General features: G+C 41.3%; 1 protein-coding gene across 1 annotated transcript in view; it reads right to left on the reverse strand.

The window, feature by feature from the left end:
• TRAK2 (trafficking kinesin protein 2) overlaps nucleotides 1–19,237 on the reverse strand; it is a gene marked incomplete in the record, with an annotated part of 1,082,163 nt that overhangs the window by 1,045,511 nt on the left and 17,415 nt on the right. The window contains 1 exon segment of the mRNA XM_044060504.1: nucleotides 13,629–13,989. Within this exon segment, the coding sequence (XP_043916439.1) occupies nucleotides 13,629–13,674 (46 nt within the window).

A 19,237-nucleotide genomic window follows, 5' to 3' on the forward strand; every position in this document is an offset into this window, starting at 1 on the left:
CTGAAGAACAACACTAAGCCCAAGGAGGAGTAGGATATTTTAAAGGAGGACTAAATAAATAGGTTCCTCTGAGAAAGGCTTTGCAAAGCTTGGAGGAAGCCAAAGTAGAGAGTTATTTACTCCCATATGATAGTTGGAAATGGCTGCTAATTATACTCTTGACAGTTGAGAAGCTAGCCTCTTCATTGAAAATTGCAGCTAAACGTCAAGAACTTTAGAAATTGGTACTGAAAGGGATCTAAATGCTTTTTGTGTGCCCAAAAAACAATTTGTTTCGATTTCATTTTGTAAATTTCTCTAATGGAAGCTTTATGTGAAGTTAACAGGATATGATGGATGGGGGATGAGCGCCTGGGCTGCCTAGCAATCAACAGAACTGAAGAAACCATGTGGTCAAGTTGAGGCCTGATATGACCGGAGGAGTCATGCCTGTCGGGTGAGACAGGAGGTCTGGAATTAGCTCCAGAATCCAGGGTGGGTGTAGATGGTGAGGCCAAAGGAAGGGAAACCAGATCGGATGAAGCCAGTAAGTGGCAATGAGAACAACTGTGCTCTTCAATCGAGATGCTTTCTGGAGAAATTTGGCAAGGAGCAGCAAAAGGAGATAGGCATAAAGGAGACTAGAGGGCCAACTGTGAGGTACAGCATCTCTTGGTGACTCCCCCAGTGGGGGGATAAGGACAAAGAACCTGTTGCTCTTGTTGAGGGGGAGATGCAAAAACATTGCAGCATGGTTAGCCCCATGGAGAGAAAATCATCTCTGCCACATTTATATACTGAGAGGCCACTTGTGAAGCATCAGAATAAACCTGCTTAACTTGTCTGCAATCACGCTGGACTTCCCCTGATGTTCATTGTTATCAAAAAAACACATGGATGAGCTCGCCCATACTCTCATAACTTCTCAGCAAATAGGGTAAAGATCTGGTTCCCCCTTGTTTGTTGATATACCAGGCCACCGATACACTGTCCATCTGAATCGCACTAGTCCCACTTGAGAGAGAGCAGGCTAGGAGGACAGCTCTCATCTCCAAGACATTGATATGCATGTTGGCCTCTTCGGGGGACCATGTGCCTTGGATCACCCTTCCCAAGAAGTGGTCCCCCACCAATCTGAGAGGTGTCCATAGTCACAGTGACCATGGGTTGAGGAAGGACAAAGATGGCCTTCGTACACTTGACTGGAGTGGATCCACCAGAGAAGGCACTTCTTGCAAGCTTGCGTTATCTTAACTGGACTGGATTAATGGTTGCTGGAGAATAGACCATTAAGCTGCAAGTATCCAATGAAGGAGTCTCATACGGCATCTACCCAGTGATACAAGGGTGAGTGCTGCTGACATGAACCCCAATGCTTGAAGTATCAGACAGTCTGAAAGAGAAGAATTCTGAATGATCATTTTGACATGTAAATGAAATGTTTAAATCTGAGACAGGAGAACAGAACCTATATGAATGACTGTATTGAAAACAGCATCAATGAATTTCAGAGTTTGAGATGAACTGAGATGAAATTTGTTGCAATTGTTGGATATCCCCAGATGAGAACACAGCTGGAGTAATTAGTTCCATGCTTGAAATAGTTGATGCTTGGCTGCAGCGGTCTGGATTCTCTCAAATTTTTGGTTCTGTGTAGGTAAATAAGGAGACACTCAGAATCCCTGCAATCTCAAGTAAGCTGCAACTACTGCCATGCACTTGGTAAACAGCATGGGAGCTGCAGAGAGACCAAAAGGAACTGCTCTGAATTGATAATGACTGGCTCTCAGCTGGACAAGTAGATATCTTCTGGATCATCTGTTCATTCCAATGTGCTACATCTTCAGGATGCATACTATCGAGCACATTCAGTCGTCCTTGTGCAGAAAAGGTTGAATGGACTGAACCGTGGCCATCCAAAACTTTGTATGCTGAATTGATTGGTCTCCAGTTCCCTGTCTTTTTTGGCATTAAAAAGAATCTTGAATAAGTTCTGAATTCTCTCTGGTCTGAGACGACCTCTTGGGTGACTCTTTCTAACAGCCTGTTTATTCTTAGTGCAGCTGCATCCCTCTCACTGGGTGGAACACTGGAGGGCTCTGTGGAATTTTAATGGGAGTGGATGGAAAAATGGTATGATATAACCACTAGATATAATCCTATGCACCTATTAATCTTTTGTAATGTCTAGTGCTGCTGTCTGGTGTAGGAATAAATGACTCCCGAATGCCTCCACTGATGGACAGTCGGGCCTCCTTTCAGGAGCGCTGAAAGGATCGGTCAGAGACAGTACCCCTGGATCCCTGATTATGTGAACCACCTCTGCCACAGGGGCAGTGTCTTCCATTAGAGTTCCCTCCACCCCTGAGGAGAACTGTCTCTACATGGATCTTGGAAGGGGCACTGGGATTCTTGAACCACATTTTTCTTCCACCTCACTGGTTCCTAGAAAAGGTCCGTTGAGGAGTTGACAAAAGTACAGTTGTGTACACATACCATAAATGTAGATGTTCAAGTGTATTCACTGTTGCAGTCATTACATTTGGGTAATCTGCTGGCAGGTTGCCCTCAGTCGGCCTGAATATCAGCCATATATACAAGTAAATGCATTTTTAGCAACATAAACTTTACCTTCATCTAAAAGCAAATACACCACAAGGGCTTTAGAAAACAGTAAAGGAAAGAGAAGTTCTAGAAAAAAGGGGATGGCGGGTGGGTAACCCAGACTGCAACAGTGAATACACTCGAACATCTACATTTATGGTAAGTGTACACAACTGTACTATGTTCTTCGTGCTTAACTGCTGCAGTCATTACATTTGGGTAGAATCCCAAAGCTATGGATGGGAGAATGGAGCTAAATAGAATTAGGAGCAGCTACAAGGCCCTGCAGAACTGCAGTGGCAAAGCTTGCCCTGGACTTAGAGAAGACAGGCAAATGATAATGCTTTGTAAAAAGTATGAACAAAGCTCCAAGTAGCAGCTTCTACAATGTCTTTTGTTGGAACTCCTCTGAGAAAAGCCGCTGAGGTAGAGGCAGCCCTAGTGGTATGTGACCTGATTCCCTTGGGCACTGGTTTACCATGATGCAAGTAGCAGAAACAAATGCAGTGGCTTATCCACTTAGAAATAGTCTGCTTTGATATAGCTTTCCCCTCTGATCCTGCAGCAAATGCCACCAGTAGTTGCTCAGACTTTCTTACAGAGTTGGTCCTGTTCAAGTAGAATCTTAGTTGTCTGTGTACGTCCAATGAATGCAGAATCCACTCCCCCTTGTCCTGCGGATTTGGGTAAAATGTTGGCAGGTGAAGTTTGGTTAAGAGCCACACTGGATACCACCTTAGGCATAAAGAAAGGGTTGGTCCTGAGGGACACTCTGTCCGGGTAAAATGTAATAAAAGGCTCCACAGCCATGAGGGCCTGTAGTTCTGAAACCCTTCTTGCTGAAGTGATTGCCAAAAGGAAAGCCATTTTCCAAGATAAAAACTTTATATCCGCTGTAGCTGCTGGTTCAAAAGGAGGCAGGGTTTTTCCAGCACAAAACTGAGGTCCCATGCAGGAGTTGGTGATCTCCTGGGAGGCCTTAAAGTTTTGGCCCCTCTAAGATACTGTTTTAGCAGAGGATGAGAAAAGATGGGAGGCTTCGTGTTGTAATGAGCCGAGATGGCAGAGGCATGGATTTTTTATTGAAGAAAAAGATAGGCCCTTGTCAAGCATCTCAGTCAAGTATTGTAAAATCTGAGGAATATTTGGTTTTGTTGTGTCCATTCATTGTGCTTGGTTCCAAGCACAGAATCTCTTCCATTTATCAGCATATGATTTTCTAGTACTAGGCCTTCTGGCTTCCAGAATAACATCCATTACAGATTTACTGAGTGATGTTTTTTGAATAATTTGAATAATTATATGATCAGCCATGCTGCCAGGTTCAGAGTTTGGAGCTGAGTATGCAGAATTTGATTGTTCTGCCGAGACAGTAGATGAGGTATTTGTGGCAAGTACCAAGGAGGGAGTTGAGACATATTCCTTAGAATTGGGTACCAGTGCTGGTGAGGCCAGTCCAGAGCAATTAGGATCATTTTTGGTTTTTCCTGTCTGACCTTTAGTAAGACCTTGGGGAGAAGAGGCAGAGGAGGAAAGGCGTAGACCGATAAGTTTTTCCAACTGAAGGATACGGCATCCACTTTCCATGCTTGTCTGTGATAAATCCTTGTGCAGAATTTGTCCAGTAGATAATTTTGGAACCAAAAAAAAAAAAACTGAAGCGTTCCATATACCTCTAAACTATTAACACAATATACTAAGAACGCTAAGCCCACGGGCTCTTGAGACGCCAAATTCACCTTAACGAAACCAATTGCTGGCAAAATCAATACTGCTAAAATGTGAAAGTGTAAACCACTCGTTTACCATAAAAACTTCAGTTTATTAACAAACTTGGTTAAGTGCTTTCACCTGCTGTAACAGGGGCTTCATCAGAACATCTCTAACAGAAACTGTTACAATTTAAATAGCAGTTTTGGCGCCAATGCTACGAACATTTAAAGCAACATGTTAACATAAAAGATTTTACACATCCTAAATGTTTCAGCCATCCCAAAACAGAATGTAATTAATTCTCAATAAAATATATATGCATTACTTTTAAAATTGTTTAGTCCATTGATTAAAAAAAACATAATCAATCTCTATATTAGTTAATGCATGTTAAAATTGAATATATGGCCTCAATTCATCAGGCTTATTCAGTTGCAGTTTTTGATGACAGTAAAATAAAATAAAATAAAATAAAATAAAATATCTATGCAATGGCCAAAAGAGGTTTTATGGTGACATAATCATTAAGCCCTGGAGGTGTAGAAGCATCGGTGAACAATTGCCACCATATTTCTTTATAAGATAACATACCCTTAATATTACCCCCCCAGGGTCTATCTGAATATTTTCCAATATGGCAAACTTGTCTATCACCATACTTGTTTACATGCCTATATAGGGCGTTATTCCTCTAGGTTTTCCCTATATAATATCCTGGGCATGCTACACATTTAGCTAAGTAAGTGATGAATTTGGAATTACAGTTGCCCTGTTGAAGCCTAATATTGGTCCTATTGATATTGTCTAGGATAACTCCTTCTTCCTCATTAACTGCATGACACTGATTGCAACTCCCACATTTTTTGTATACTTCTTATTCATACCTATGCTAACTATTGGCCTTCTTTCGAGGTAACTCTTGATATTGCATCCCAATTTGTTAACAAATAAGGGTTTAGGTCCTAAAATTTTTGCAATTTCTTGGTCTGCTAATATGACATTCCAATTCTCGATCATAATATTCTTTACCTTGTTAACATATGGTCCATATTCTAATACGCAAGCCTTGTTAAATTTGGTTATCCCTATATTTGTTGAATCACCCTGGTCTTTTGATAAATTTTCCTTGTGGTTATAATTATAACCTAACAAAGGGATGTATTTACCTCCCCATTCTTTGATGACATACTTGCTCACATTCTTCATCATATTCATGTCATAACCTCTATCTCTAAATAAGGTGGTAACAAACTGAACTTCCTCTAACATCTCAGTATAATGTGATGGCATTCTAATAGCTCTTATAACCTGTCCCTTATAGATGTTGGTTAATAATTTCCTAGGGTGATTGCTTGAGTATTCTAAATATCCATTGGAAAATGTATTTTTTCTATAAATTCGAGACTTGAAACTACTTTCCCCTTTCGAAATGTAAGTGTCTAAATAGGTTATTCCATCATTACTACTAGATTAAGTGAATTTCAGAAAGTTACTAGTTTGATTTAGATAATCCAAAAAGTTGTTCAAAATGGTTGGGCTGCCATCCCATAAAATATAAATGTCGTCAAGAAAACGGGAGTAGTATTTGATGTGTTTGTAGTATTCACTTTGGAAGACTGTAGTTTCTTCCCAATCAAGCATGACCATATTAGCAAATATGGGGGCACAAGCTGCCCCCATAGCTACTCCTCTAGTTTGTCTAAAATACTCTCCCTCATAAAATATATAATTATGATCTAAAACTAACGACATCATTTCAAGAATGAGACAAACCCTGTCCCAATCTAAGTCAGCATATTTCCTAATGCTACTTGTAAAGGCTTCCAAACCTTCATCCTTAGGGATGCACGAAAAGAGATCTATGACATCTATAGTAACAAATAAAAGATCCTCTTTCCATAAGTTTACTGGATAATTTTTCAAAAATTCCCATGAATCTTTGACCACAATCACAAGGAAAATTTATCAAAAGACCAGGGTGATTCAACAAATATAGGGATAACCAAATTTAACAAGGCTGGGGTTTTGTTGCCATTTGTTTGAAGTATATAGTCAGTTGACTTTGTCTGGCGTAAAGTAAGCCATCTAGGCAGTTGTATTCAAGTTTGCACCGAGGAATGTAATTTTTTTGAGAGGGTACCAGTTGTGATTTCTTTTTGTTTATTGTGTACCCTAGGCATGTTAGAAGCCTTTTTACAAACGCCAGATGCTGAAGAAGAATGTCCTAGTTTTCTGCTTGAATGAGACAGTCGTCCAAGTAAGGATAGATTTGTATGCTTCTTTGCCTGCAAAATGCAATTACTGGTGCCAGGCACTTTGTAAAGACCCTGGGCGCAGTAGATAAGCCAAAGGGCAGTGCAGAGAATTGGTAATGCATAAAACCTGCCTTGAAGCGGTGGTATCTTCTGCATGATTTCCTTATTGGGATATGCAGGTATGCCTCTTTGAAGTCTAGAGTCACTAACCAAGCGTTCTTGCCCAGCATGGGCAGTAGCTGTTGTAAAGTCAGCATTTTGAATTTTGGAATGTCCAAGAACGTGTTCAAAATCAATAAGTCCAGTATTGGACTCCAGGCATTGTCTTTTCTGGGTACCAGGAACAGTCTTGAATAAAAACCTTGTCCTTTTTCCTGTTCTGGTACTGGTTGAATAGCCCCCATATCCATGAGCGACGTAACTTGTTTCTGAGCCTCTGCCCATTGATTTTGTGGCAGATCTGGCCAACCGTTTGGAATTGGCAAAGTATGGAAATGAAATCTGTACCCCCTGGGATACTATGTTTAATACCCACTTGTCCTGGGTAATTAACTGCCAATTTTGAGCATGAAGTGCTAATCCCCCCCCCCAAAGGGGGCTGCCAAAAGATAAGTGCTTGGTGATGGTAGAGGGAAGTCATTGAGAGACTGCTTACTGTAAGGTTGTGCTTTGTTTCCTCCAGATTTGGAGGTAGAGGTACCCCATTGCTTTGACCTGTAAGAAACCTGTGTTTGGTATCTAGAGCCTTTTGAGTGCCTGGATTTGCCTTTAGAGGCTCTGTTGGACACAGGAAAGGAACAATTTTTAGTAGGCCAGTGCCTACTGAACCTGGGTGGCTGCACTTGTAAGAAATCTTTTACAGTTTGCATAGATTTAGCTTTATTTTCTTTAAAACCTCTTCTGCCTTATTACCAAACAGAGTATCAAGCTGTAAAGGTGCATCCAACAATTTAGCTTTAACATGATCAGACAAATTTTGCTCCTTGAGCCAGGCATGCCTTCTTATCACAGATCCAGTAACTGCGGCCTTGCAAGAGGGCTCCAAGGAATCAAAACCACATTGCAAAGTATGCTTTTCAACCTGTTCTGCTGCATGCAATAATTCCTGTAATTCTTTATTTTCCACACAATCAGAAATCAACATAATGTTCTGTTTCAATAGGCCCATAATATGCTGTTGATATTTAAGCATATGAAACTGGCAGTTTAAGGCCCCAATTGCCAAGGTTGCAGACATGTAAATCTTCTTTCCCCATCTATCCAGCGCCCTGGAATCTCTATCAGAGGGGGCAGGATTTTTGGCTGTAGAGGCCTTTACACTTTTGGGACCTTGTGAGATAGTTTCAGGATCAGCAGCAGAATTTTTGAATAGAAATTTGTGGGAGTCAGAAACCCTGTAATATCTGTATGGCTTACTAGGAGCCGGAGGTAGGGAATCAGGAGTCATGCTTGATTCCGAAAACATCATCAACAATGTCTAATACAAGAGGTATAGCCAAAGGCCTATGTTGAGGAAGAAGAAGAAAATCCCTAAGCCTCTTTTTTGATTCAGAGAAATCCTGATTCTCCCAATGAAAATGTTCCCTTAAAGTATGCAAGGTTTCTCCAAAAGAATAATCCTCAGGAGGAGATGCAGATGGAATAGATTCTTCTGCATCTGAATCCTCATAGGGTGGTATAGAAAATTCCTGATCAGAAGAGGAATCAGAAGAAATAGAAACCTGATCTGAAGATTCATATTCAGTGTCTTGCCTAGGCCTCTTAGCCGGGGGGGGGGGGGGGTTTGGGAACACCTGATCAAGGTAATTAAGTCCTCAGCCATTTTGATCATCTGTTTTTTAGGCATAGGGGCCTGAGCACGTGGCTCATGCATTGGTTTTTTTAGACTTAAAACTTGATTTTGTTTTTGAAGCTGGCGTCGGTTTTATATAAAAATGTTGAGGCCTGAAAATACCCTCAGAAACCGGTGCCTGCTCAGAGGCTCCGGACCCATCCGAGGGAGAGACATCCACGGGTTCAATACTCTGAGAATCTTGCAGCATAAAGGACTCCGCATGGGTCTCGGTAGAGGTCTGCGACTCAAAAGTAGTGGGTGCCAGGGGCTACGAAAGCGCCTCACTGAGTACCGGTGAACCGGGGACTGGCTTAGGAGAAGCTTTGTCGGTTTTGGACCTCGACGGTCTGTCTCTTTTTCATTGTGTTTTTTGTGTACTCCAGTAGTCTGATTGCTATCTGACGACATTTCAGGGTAATTAAATCTGGATACAAAATATTTAGAAGCAAAAATATACCAACGTAGTGCGTTGGTTAAATCTAGCACAAAACCGATAGCAAGGCACGTTATGATCTGGGCCTAGGCAAGGAATACAGTACAAATGAAAATCCTTATGAGGTATTTGCTTCCCACAAGTAATGCAATTATTAACTTTTACTGACATTGGTAAGGAGCAAGAAAAAGTTTCCCCAACGGGATACTTAGCTTTAATTGAAGACTTTGGTTCTGAAACTCGAATGTGAAAATTTCAGGAGTCGGCCGCCCGGCACTTGCGAACTGCTTCTGCTTCGGGCACCGCACGGCAAGAAAGAATGAATAAGCTGCATGTTTTATACCCCTGACGACCTGACGTCATGGAAGAGGAGACAACAACTGACGCAGGACCCAAGACCTTGATATTCAGGCCGACTGAGTGCAACCTGCCAGCAGATTACCCAAACGTAATGACTGCAACAGTGAAACACAAAGAACATTGTGTGCCCACAGCAGACAGGGTTTTCTTTTTCTGCTCACACCTGAAGAGTGCGTCATTCACTTTGGAGCCGAACAAGGAGGTTCAGTCAAAGGAAGCATTGACAAAAGAAGGATCTGAAGGGTTCCGCAAAATGATATAAGCGCATCCAGGCATGTCTCCTAATGGAAATGCCTGAAGCCGCCACCCATGAGTTACCTTCAGCCACATGGGAGATAAGCCTCATAGATGAATTTGAAAAAGACTGCAGGGTAGCCAACTATGAGGAAATAGTACTCTCTCCCTCAAAGGATATGGTCTTAGAGAGATCTGGAAACTTCTTTGATCAAATCCCTCTGAAGTCTTGTGAAATGTCTCGAATAATTCAGTGACCTAAGGGTGAAGGTTGCTAAGCATAGACATGCTTCCCAAACCTGTCCAACGCCCTAGACTCCCTGTTAGAGTGGACAGAGGAACTTTGTTCTGCCAGTTCCTTTCTAGTGGCTGCTGCTACGACCATTGCATCAATGGGTACTTCCTTTACCCCAGTGTGATCTATCTTTAGGTGCTGCTAGAATTCTGTCTGGTCTCGTGAGGATTGGCTCAGGTGTCTGTGTTTCCTTCCATACCCGTCGATAGACTAAAAGCTCATCGGCGGGCAGAATCACCCAGGAGGTAGACGAGTCAGCCCCAAAGGCCTCCAGATACACCGATTCCTCTTGGGAAGGGTTATTGGGGTGTCAACCACCTCTTGGGAAGGGTTATTGGGGTGTCAACCACCTCTTTGTTTTAAGAGAGTTCTAAGATGTTAACAAATGAGACATCATCGGGTAGTGATCTGGGAGACCCTTCGCCTTTATCAAAATCAGTGTTCTCAGCGACTCTTGTGTAGTGTCTAAGGACCTCCTTTTGTGGGACCTCCTCGGTGGGGTGTTCAGGAGAGGTATAGGAGGAGATAACGATACCCTACTGGGTGGCCTGGAGATTGGTTCTGGTTCTGGCTGGCTGTCTCAATGGAATGGATGAACGAGACTCTGAACGCAAGACTGAATGGGATTGGGAAGTCAAAACTGAGGAAGATACAGAAGTCTGAACTCTAGGTATAGAGAAAACTCTCTCCACTACCTCAAAAGCAGAGTTGCCTGGGAGAAGCAGAAACCGACAAACACAAGGTAGGCTTACGATCGTCGGCTCCCACTGTCCCATAGGCAAACCATATAAGAATGGAGTTGGAACTGAGCTAACGCCGATGTTCCAAGGGAAGGAGACGTGTCTAACAACTTCAGAATAGGCTCTAACACCCCAAAAGTAGCGCCGATGCTTCGCCTCCAAGCATCATCCGGCTCCAAAGTACTTGGGGCTGTACAGCTCAAAGCCACCATCAGAGTCAAATATGCCCATATGTTCTGATCTTTCAGATCCAATGGCTCCAAAACTGAAGCACAGATCAGAGAAGGAACTATGACTGGAAAAGCAATACTAAAGATGGTCTCCAGACCTAATGGGGCCAGAGTCGAAAGTACTTCCATTTGTATTTACAACCTGAGGAACTTCCTTATCATCCTGTCCACATCTGCCTCAGACAGGCTCCTGGAAGACCAAAGGGAAGAAGCCATGGATGAAGGTCTTGTGTGGAGACAGGAAACTGCTCCAGAAAAGGCGAAAGGAGCCGAGAGGCAATCAGCTCCAACAGCAGTTGAGAACTGTTTTGGGGTGATTTGTCAGATGTTGACCTCAGATATGAAGCACTCAGATCAGACTATTTTGTTTAATAGGCGGCTCTGAGGATGGGGCGAAGTTGAAGATTATGTGTGTTCTGAAGATCTCTTACAAGATTCTTTAGAAAGGAAATCTCCCTTTTTTCCAGTCTCTTGGGGGTTTGAGCCCTAGAAGCAGTTGGTGAAGATTTTGAAGGCAGCAAGCCCTTAAGGATTAATTTGTTTTTCCAGTTAGCGTGCGGGATTTGAATCCCTTGCAAATGTCACAATCCACATCTAAATGCCTTGGTCTGGAACAGAAGATGCATTCAGAAAGTGCATCAAAGTTTATTTTGTCGACACATACTAAACATTTTTTTTAATCCTGAGGGCTTATCTGACATTTTTAAGTAACGCAGATATAATGTGAAAGGATTGAGAAAGTTTTCTTTTTTTTAGTAGTTGAAATGGGGAAGTAAGAGAACTTACCAACAATGGTTAAGAGAGAAATGTTAAGTATAAAAAAAGGGGATAGAATACCATCCATAGTAAAAGAAATGCAGTGGATATAAAAAGTGTACACACCCCTGTTAAAATGTCAGGTTTTTGTGATATAAAAAATGAGACCACAATAAATAATTTCAAAACTTTTCCCACCTTAAAGTGACCTATAACCTGTACAAATGCAAAACAAACAAGTCTGTTAGAGGAAAAAATTAAAAAAATAAAACACGTACAATAAGATGGTTGCATAAGTGTGCAAACCCCTAAAATAATACTTTATTGAAGCACCTTTTCATTTAATTACAGCATTCAGCCTTTTGGGTAGGAGTCCATCAACAGGACACATCTTGACTTGTCAATATTTGCCCACTCTTCCTTGCAAAATGCTCCAAATCTGTCAGTTTGTGAGGGCATCTGTTGTGCACAACCCTCTTCAGGTCACCCCACAGATTTTTTATTGGATTTAGGTCTGGGTTCTGGCTGGGCCATTCCAAAACTTTAATTTTCTTCTGGTGAAGCCATTCCTTTGTTGATTTGGATGTATGCTTGGAGTCATTGTCATGTTGAAAAGTGAAATTCCTCTTCATGTTCAGATTTCTAGCAGACGCCTGAAGGTTTTGGGCCAAAAGTGACTGGTATTTGGAACTGTTCATAATTCCCTCCACCTTAACTAAAGCCCCAGTTCAAGCTAAAGAAAAGCAACCCCAAAGCAAGATGCTGTCACCACCATGCTTCACCGTGGGAATGGTGTTTTTTTGGTGATGCAAAGTGTTTTGCACCAAACTTACCTTTTGGAATTGTGGCCAAAAGTTCAATCTTGGTCTCATCAGACCATAACACATTTTCCCACATGCTTTTGGGAGACTTTCTGTATTGTTTTGCAAAATTTAGCCAAGCCTGGATGTTTTTCTGGATAAGAAAAGGCTTCTGTCTTCCAACCCTACCCCATAGTCCAGACATATGGAGAATACAGGAGGATTGTTGTCACATGTAGTACACAACCAGTACTTGCCAGAAATTCTTGCAGCTCTTTCAGTGTTGCTGTACGTCTCTTGGCAGCCTCCCTGACCAGTTTTCATCTTGTCATTTCATCAATTTTGGAGTAACATCCAGTTCATTGCAACGTCACTGTTGTCCCATATCTTTTCCACTTTTTGATGACTGTCTTCACTGTGTTTCATGGTATATCCAATGCTGTGGAATTTTGTACCCTTCTCCTTACCGACACCATTGATGCTTTGTAAGCTCTCTGTGAACCATGGCTTTTGCTTTAGCAGGCAACTGAGTAAATGTCAGGAAAATCCTACTAGGACAGCTGTACTTTGAGGTTAATCAGAGTCTCTCTAATTGATGGCAGGTGTGTACCCAAGAAGACTGAATCCTGTAATTAAATCAAAAGGTGCTTCAACAAAGTATTAGTTTAAGCATGTGCACACACAACCAAGTATTAGTTTAGTGGTGTGCACACTTATGCAGCCAGCATATTGTACTTTTTTTATTTTTTCCCCTAACAAATTTGTTTTTTCAATTGAACTGTTTAGGTTATAGGCCACATTATAGGTGGGAAAAGTTTTGAAATTATTTACTGTGGTCTCTCTTATATCACAAAAACTTGCTATTTGAACAGGGGTGTGTACACTTTTTATATCCACTGTACTGTTAAGGCGTACGGAAAGAAGTTTAAGTTTATACAAGCTGATAAAAAGGTTTAAAGGGAAGCAAAGATAATAAGTGTAACAATAAGGGAAGTAAAGGGATAACAACAGAACCTAAACTCACAAACTTTCAAAAAACCCACACTCGAGAGTTCGCAATCTATGTTCGAACACTATGGCTGCAAGTGAGACCTGTGGTATACGTTAGGTGACTAGGGCATTATTGGTAAAGGGAGGAGCTCGAAAGTTCAAGTGCTCTATGACCTGGAAGAAGTGGCGAATTCAGATCTGAGGATCGGATATGAACCCAACAGTTGAGGGACGAATGAAAACAACATCAGATTACCAATTTGACAAAGTACTTGCAGACATGCTACTTAAATCATTCCACAGTCTGTTTCAAACTACCATTCCTTCTGTTACGATTGTCATGATAAGACACTGGCTTAACAATGTTAGGCATGCTTATTGTCTTTGTTAACCTGGGGTACTTACCAGTAATGTTCTCAGACTCCCTGTGACCAGTATTTGTGGGTTTCATTTTAAACAATACACCACCAGGACATTCCAAAATCCTCTCTATTATCCAGTATTCTCCAGCAGAAAACAAAATGCTTGTGCTTCTAACAGCAGAGTGAGAAAAATAAAACTGTAGTCTTCCAGGTTTTATCCAGCAGTATTCCAAGTACACCCCAGGGCATGAAAACAAGGCCTGGTAAAAGCTACAGGCAGCATCTTAAAGAATTTATATTGTAGGTCATGTCAATGTGAACCATGCTGAAGGGACAGAAAAACTCAAGGGATGAAAAAGCAGCCAGAATAATGTCACGGGGTCATCGTCTTGATCAGTTATCATCTACAACAAAACAAAACAAATTTAATGTTTGACTCCAAATCAGTCATGTTGTCGTGATATTACATCAGCACATTTAATTCAAACAAACTGAACAAAACAAGTTTTTTCCCTAGAGAAGAGAAGCTACAGAGTTCTGCCATTTTATTTATTAAATTTAATAACCAGGTAAGCGCACTGATCAACTGACCCTTTTCAGCCACGTACCAGGCCACCATGATGCAATACAAAAACAGAAAATTAGACACTGACTAAAGTATCCAAAGTTGGACATAATACAGTAATGAAATAAAAAATACATTTGTATGTTATTTACAACTATGTCAGTGATATTATTTACAGTGCACACAGTTAAGACAGGCAATCAACCAATGGTAATTTGTTAAAAGTATACCTTTACAGGAAAGATGCAACTACATTGCAAACTACAAAGACTACTTGCCGTCATGGAAAGACGAGCATTTGCTGTTCTTAAACAGTTGTTCTTTCAGTTTATTTTTAAATAAATGAAGGATCTCTCATATTACAGGTAGCCAATACCAAACAGCCGGGCCTAGCCTAGAGAAAGCTCTTTCTCCTGTGGTGGTTTTAAAACAAGGTTCAACAAGGAAATAGCTATCTTTTTGGGCATCTACAAGTGTGCAGTTAGGCTCCATGATTTGTAACTTTGTTTTTAGGGGGAAGTGTGTCCCATTTTTAACAGCTTGCATATTTGATAGCCAAGAAGAAATGTGGTTCTGTCATTTACAGGTAGTCAGTTACAATGTTGTAGAAGTGCAAGAACTAACCTCAAATTTAGTTTACTGCAGTTTGTATTATACATGTCTGAGCTGGAATGCAAGATTATAAGAGGAAGCCCATATTAGATTTTAGGGATAAGAACATTTTTTAGCAAAGGAATTAAAGTTTCAGTCGGTTCAGTGATTTGCTAATAATATTGTCAGTATGCCTGGCCAATGAAAGTGTAGGGTCCAAGGTGATCACTATGTACTTCTATTACAAGTGATAGTGGGTTGCTGTTTGTCAGTAATAAAAAAAAAACGAAAAGAGCTTTCTTGGGTGATAAAAAAACTTTACTGGTGTCTCCGGGAACCTCGGCTGATGCCTTCAAGGGATGATTAACACACCAGTAACACAGTCTTTTTATATCAAATCAACACCACCAAACTGATGCATTTAATTTAAAGTGGGACACAGAACTTACAAAAAAACACACATTATCCCCACATTTCCTTATTAAACGTTCAAATTCACCTCCAAATTTAAACCTGATGGAAATAATGTATTAAAATTAATGATGAACCTGGTTTCCAAAGCCAATAATTTATCCCTATACAAATCCCCATGCTGATGCATGGGCTTAGCTAAAACACTAAAAAACACAGATCCCCCATGATGACTCCAAAACTGATGGGCAACTGGGCTGTCTAATCTCCTGTCTCTAATATCCCCTAAATGCTCAAGAATACGTTTTGTAGCTTGCCTTTTAGTTTGTCCAGTATACCACTTAGTCAGAGAACAGCCACATCCCACAATATAAAATGACTCCACTAGAATGACAGGTAAACCTATGCATGGCTTTGTCATTAATATTGCTGCCATTTAAATTTCTAACCCTAGGACAAACCTTGCATTTGGAACAGGGAAACAGCCCACCTGACCTCCACTGCCCACCTTCTTGCTATTTCGATTAAGCAACCCCTTCAAGTTTAAAAATCTCCTATATGAGAAAACTATTTTTTTCCGGAAACACCCCTTTGGTCATGTCCCTTTGCATGACAATGGGCCAACATCTCCTGACCAAATTCCTTAATGTTTCGGAAAAAGGAGAAAACCTACTAACAAAAAATAGGTCTTCTCCATTGCGAGTCTGTTCCTCTCTATCCCTCCTAATACTAGAACTACCCCTATCACGGATGCCCAAAACTCTTCTCTATCCTAACCAACAAGTTGTAGAAGTGCAAGAACTAATCTCAAATTTAGTTTACTGCAGTTTGTATTATACATGTCTGAGCTGGAATGCAAGATTATAAGAGGAAGCCCATATTAGATTTTAGGGATAAGATTTTTTTAGTAACGGAATTACAAGTTCTAAGGGTGAGGAAGCATGAATTTCTATAGCACAGTTTCAGTCGGTAGAGTGATTTGCTAATAATACTGTCAGTATGCCTGGCCAATGAAAGAGTAGGCTCCAAGGTAATCACTATGTACTTCTGTTACCAGTGATAGTGGGTTGCTGTTTGTCAGTAATAATTAGATTTGGGAATTTAGGGAGTTTCTGTACGGGATACCAAATATCATGATGTTAAGACTTGAGGGGTTGAATTATAATCACATTTTTATTCGTCTAGTGGCATAAACCTGTAAAACCTGATTGTAGTTTCTAATGAAGGGCAAATGTGTTCTTACATGATTCAAGTAGTAAGATAACTACATAAATGACCCAGACAAGGTGGGGAAAGTCAGCATATTTATCATTAATGAATAGAGAAATAAGTTGCAGCCAAATACAATCTTTGAGCTAAACATATTTTTATCTAGGAGCATCAATTATGTTATCAAGTACTTTGTATCCTTGATGTATACTTTCTACACATGCTATACAGTCCAACTCATTAATTTAAGAAAAATTCAGGCTTGGGATTCATCATCTTCACCTTCAAGACTAAGGCCAGCAAGGCTTAAATCATCTCAGCTCCTAAAAATTTCATAGGCTGCATGGTCTCTCCCCTTTCACCCATTATGCTGTTTAACTAAGCACCATCTGCCAGATCTCTGTACACCCATACCAGGGCACAGCAAGAGACAGAAACAAAAAAGATAAAATCCAAGTATATACAAAAATATTTCATTGGTCCCACTGGCACAAACTAGGGGATTGAGGGAGTTTATGTTGATAAAGGCTGAACTGCCAAACCAGATCTATTGTTTTGTTAAAGTACATAACTTTCATATCTGAAATTCCAAGACATATTCACATCCTTCTGGACAGACTTGCAAGTTGAGCTTCTCAGGGTGACTTCTCTAGGGAAATGTGTCCCCAGTAACTGTAGAGAAAAACAGAGGACATTTGGGCATGAAAAAAGAAGTTATGCACTTACCATAATGTTCTATGTTGTCCATTTTCATTCTTCCTCAACCTGTAGGTTCGATTCCGATTCTTGGAACGGACGTGGACGCTACCATAGCTCATAGTAACCAAAAACTCCCAAACTTATCCCTTACCTACAATGCACCTATCCTAGTTACCTCAGATCAAGTCTGCTGACAGACAAAAGGAAAGATTAGTGGCAAGACATTCACTGAAACTATACCTGGAACCACAACTATATACCAAGCATAATAATCGGCTAGTCATCCATCCGTTCCTCTGCAAATCCAAGGGTATCTGGGTTGGAGGGAGAGGAGTAGAGGAAGAATGCATACCCAACACAAAAAAATACTCGGAGGCTCTAAATAAAAATCTTCCTAAACAGCAAAGACCTCCTAAGCAGATATCCAAGCAACAGCCACCTCTCAACAATACCCACAAATCACATATCTCACAAAATCAGTGTGCCTCACAGTCACAGCCCATAAGGCCAAACAACACACCAAATACACTTGTTATAGAGGACTCTATTGTCTGGCACACTGACGCCCCACTCACCAGACTGAACAAGAAGGTCACTGTAAGCTGCCTGTCGGGTGCCAGGATCCGCCACATAATGCAAGCACTCAGGTCACTCCAAAGCAAGTACAAGTATGACTCCGTCATTGTCCATGCTGGTGTGAATGACCTGAGACGTACCTCCCTGGACTACATGAAAAGAGACATAGAGGAGCTCTCTGACAATGTAGCCCAGGCTGGAATGACCCTGACCTTGAGTAGCATCTTGCCCTCACCAAGAATGATGCCACAGTATAAAGACAAAATGATCAGTTTCAACAATTGGCTAAAGTATTGGTGTCATTCAAAGGGGATCCAGCGTCTGTCAGCCTGGGATGACATGCTCGACAAGCCACGTTGCTTCGCTAGGGACGGCTTGCACCTGTCACCCTTAGGCTTTGATACTGGCCAAGGCTCTTGCCACCCCATAGTGCCTTTTTAGGCAAGGCTCAAAGGACAAACCCACCTCCATAGACAACCCAAAGATAAAAAAACTAAAGGTAATGCTACTCAATGCCAGAAGTCTAAACCTCAAGATGCACGCACTCGAGACTCTCCTCAGTATGGAGAAAATCGATGTCTGTGCAGTAATAGAAACCTGGTTCAAGGCTCCTGAGAGCACCCCAGCACTACCAGGTTACAACTCATACCATGCGTTTCAGCCCCAAAACTCAGACCGAAGCACAAAAGGAGGGGGGGTATCTATATTCATCAAAGATACCTACACCTCCAGGTTAGTGGCACTTCATGAAGCATCGGAAACCATCCATGCGCAACTAACAGCGGGCAAAACTGCCTTTCAGTTTGTAGCCTGCTACAGAACACCCTCCCTATTACAGGAACCCCACTTGGCATTCCTGAGAACACTGGAGAATATGAAGGTCTCTCCAAACACTATGTTATTGGGTGACTTCAACTACCCAAACATTGACTGGGAAAACTACTCAAGCCCAAACACCCTCGCCCAACGGTTCCTTGAATTTATATAATGCAATGGAACAACTGTTCACCACTCCAAGAGGGAACAACATATTGGACCTGGTCATCACCAACATGGGGACTCTATGTTCCACACCAGAGGTAAACCCCTCATTGGTAAGATCAGACCATAAACAAATTTCCCTGGACATCCATATCCTGCCCCCACCCCCAGCCAAGGAAATCACTGTAAAGAATTTCTCCAAAGCCAACTTTGCACTTCTCAAGACTGAGGTGGAATCCTTCAAAGCCCCTGGGCCAGAGGATAATACAGCCCAATCCGCAAAATCCTTTACAAATGCATTCTATGAGCACCTGCAGGAATGCATGGATCGTGCTATCCCAAATAAAACCAAGACTCACTCCTCTAAAAACAGGAGACCGGTCTGGTGGACCCCGGCCATAAATAAGCTATACAACAGAAGGAGGAAGCTACTACATGACGGAGCAAAATCCCAAAAAGGGAAGGCATCTCTGATCAGTATTAGCAAGAAACTTCGATCCCTCATAAAATCATCAAAGGCCAGTTTTGAAAAGAAAAATTGCCCTAGACACTAAAGATAATCACAAGGCCTTCTTTAGTTATGTCAGAAACATGGGCGGAAACTCCCAGATATGCTCTGA

Source organism: Protopterus annectens, chromosome 2.part0 (assembly GCF_019279795.1).
Source record: "Protopterus annectens isolate FY-2018-M chromosome 2.part0, PAN1.0, whole genome shotgun sequence".
Lineage (NCBI taxonomy): Eukaryota > Metazoa > Chordata > Ceratodontiformes > Protopteridae > Protopterus > Protopterus annectens.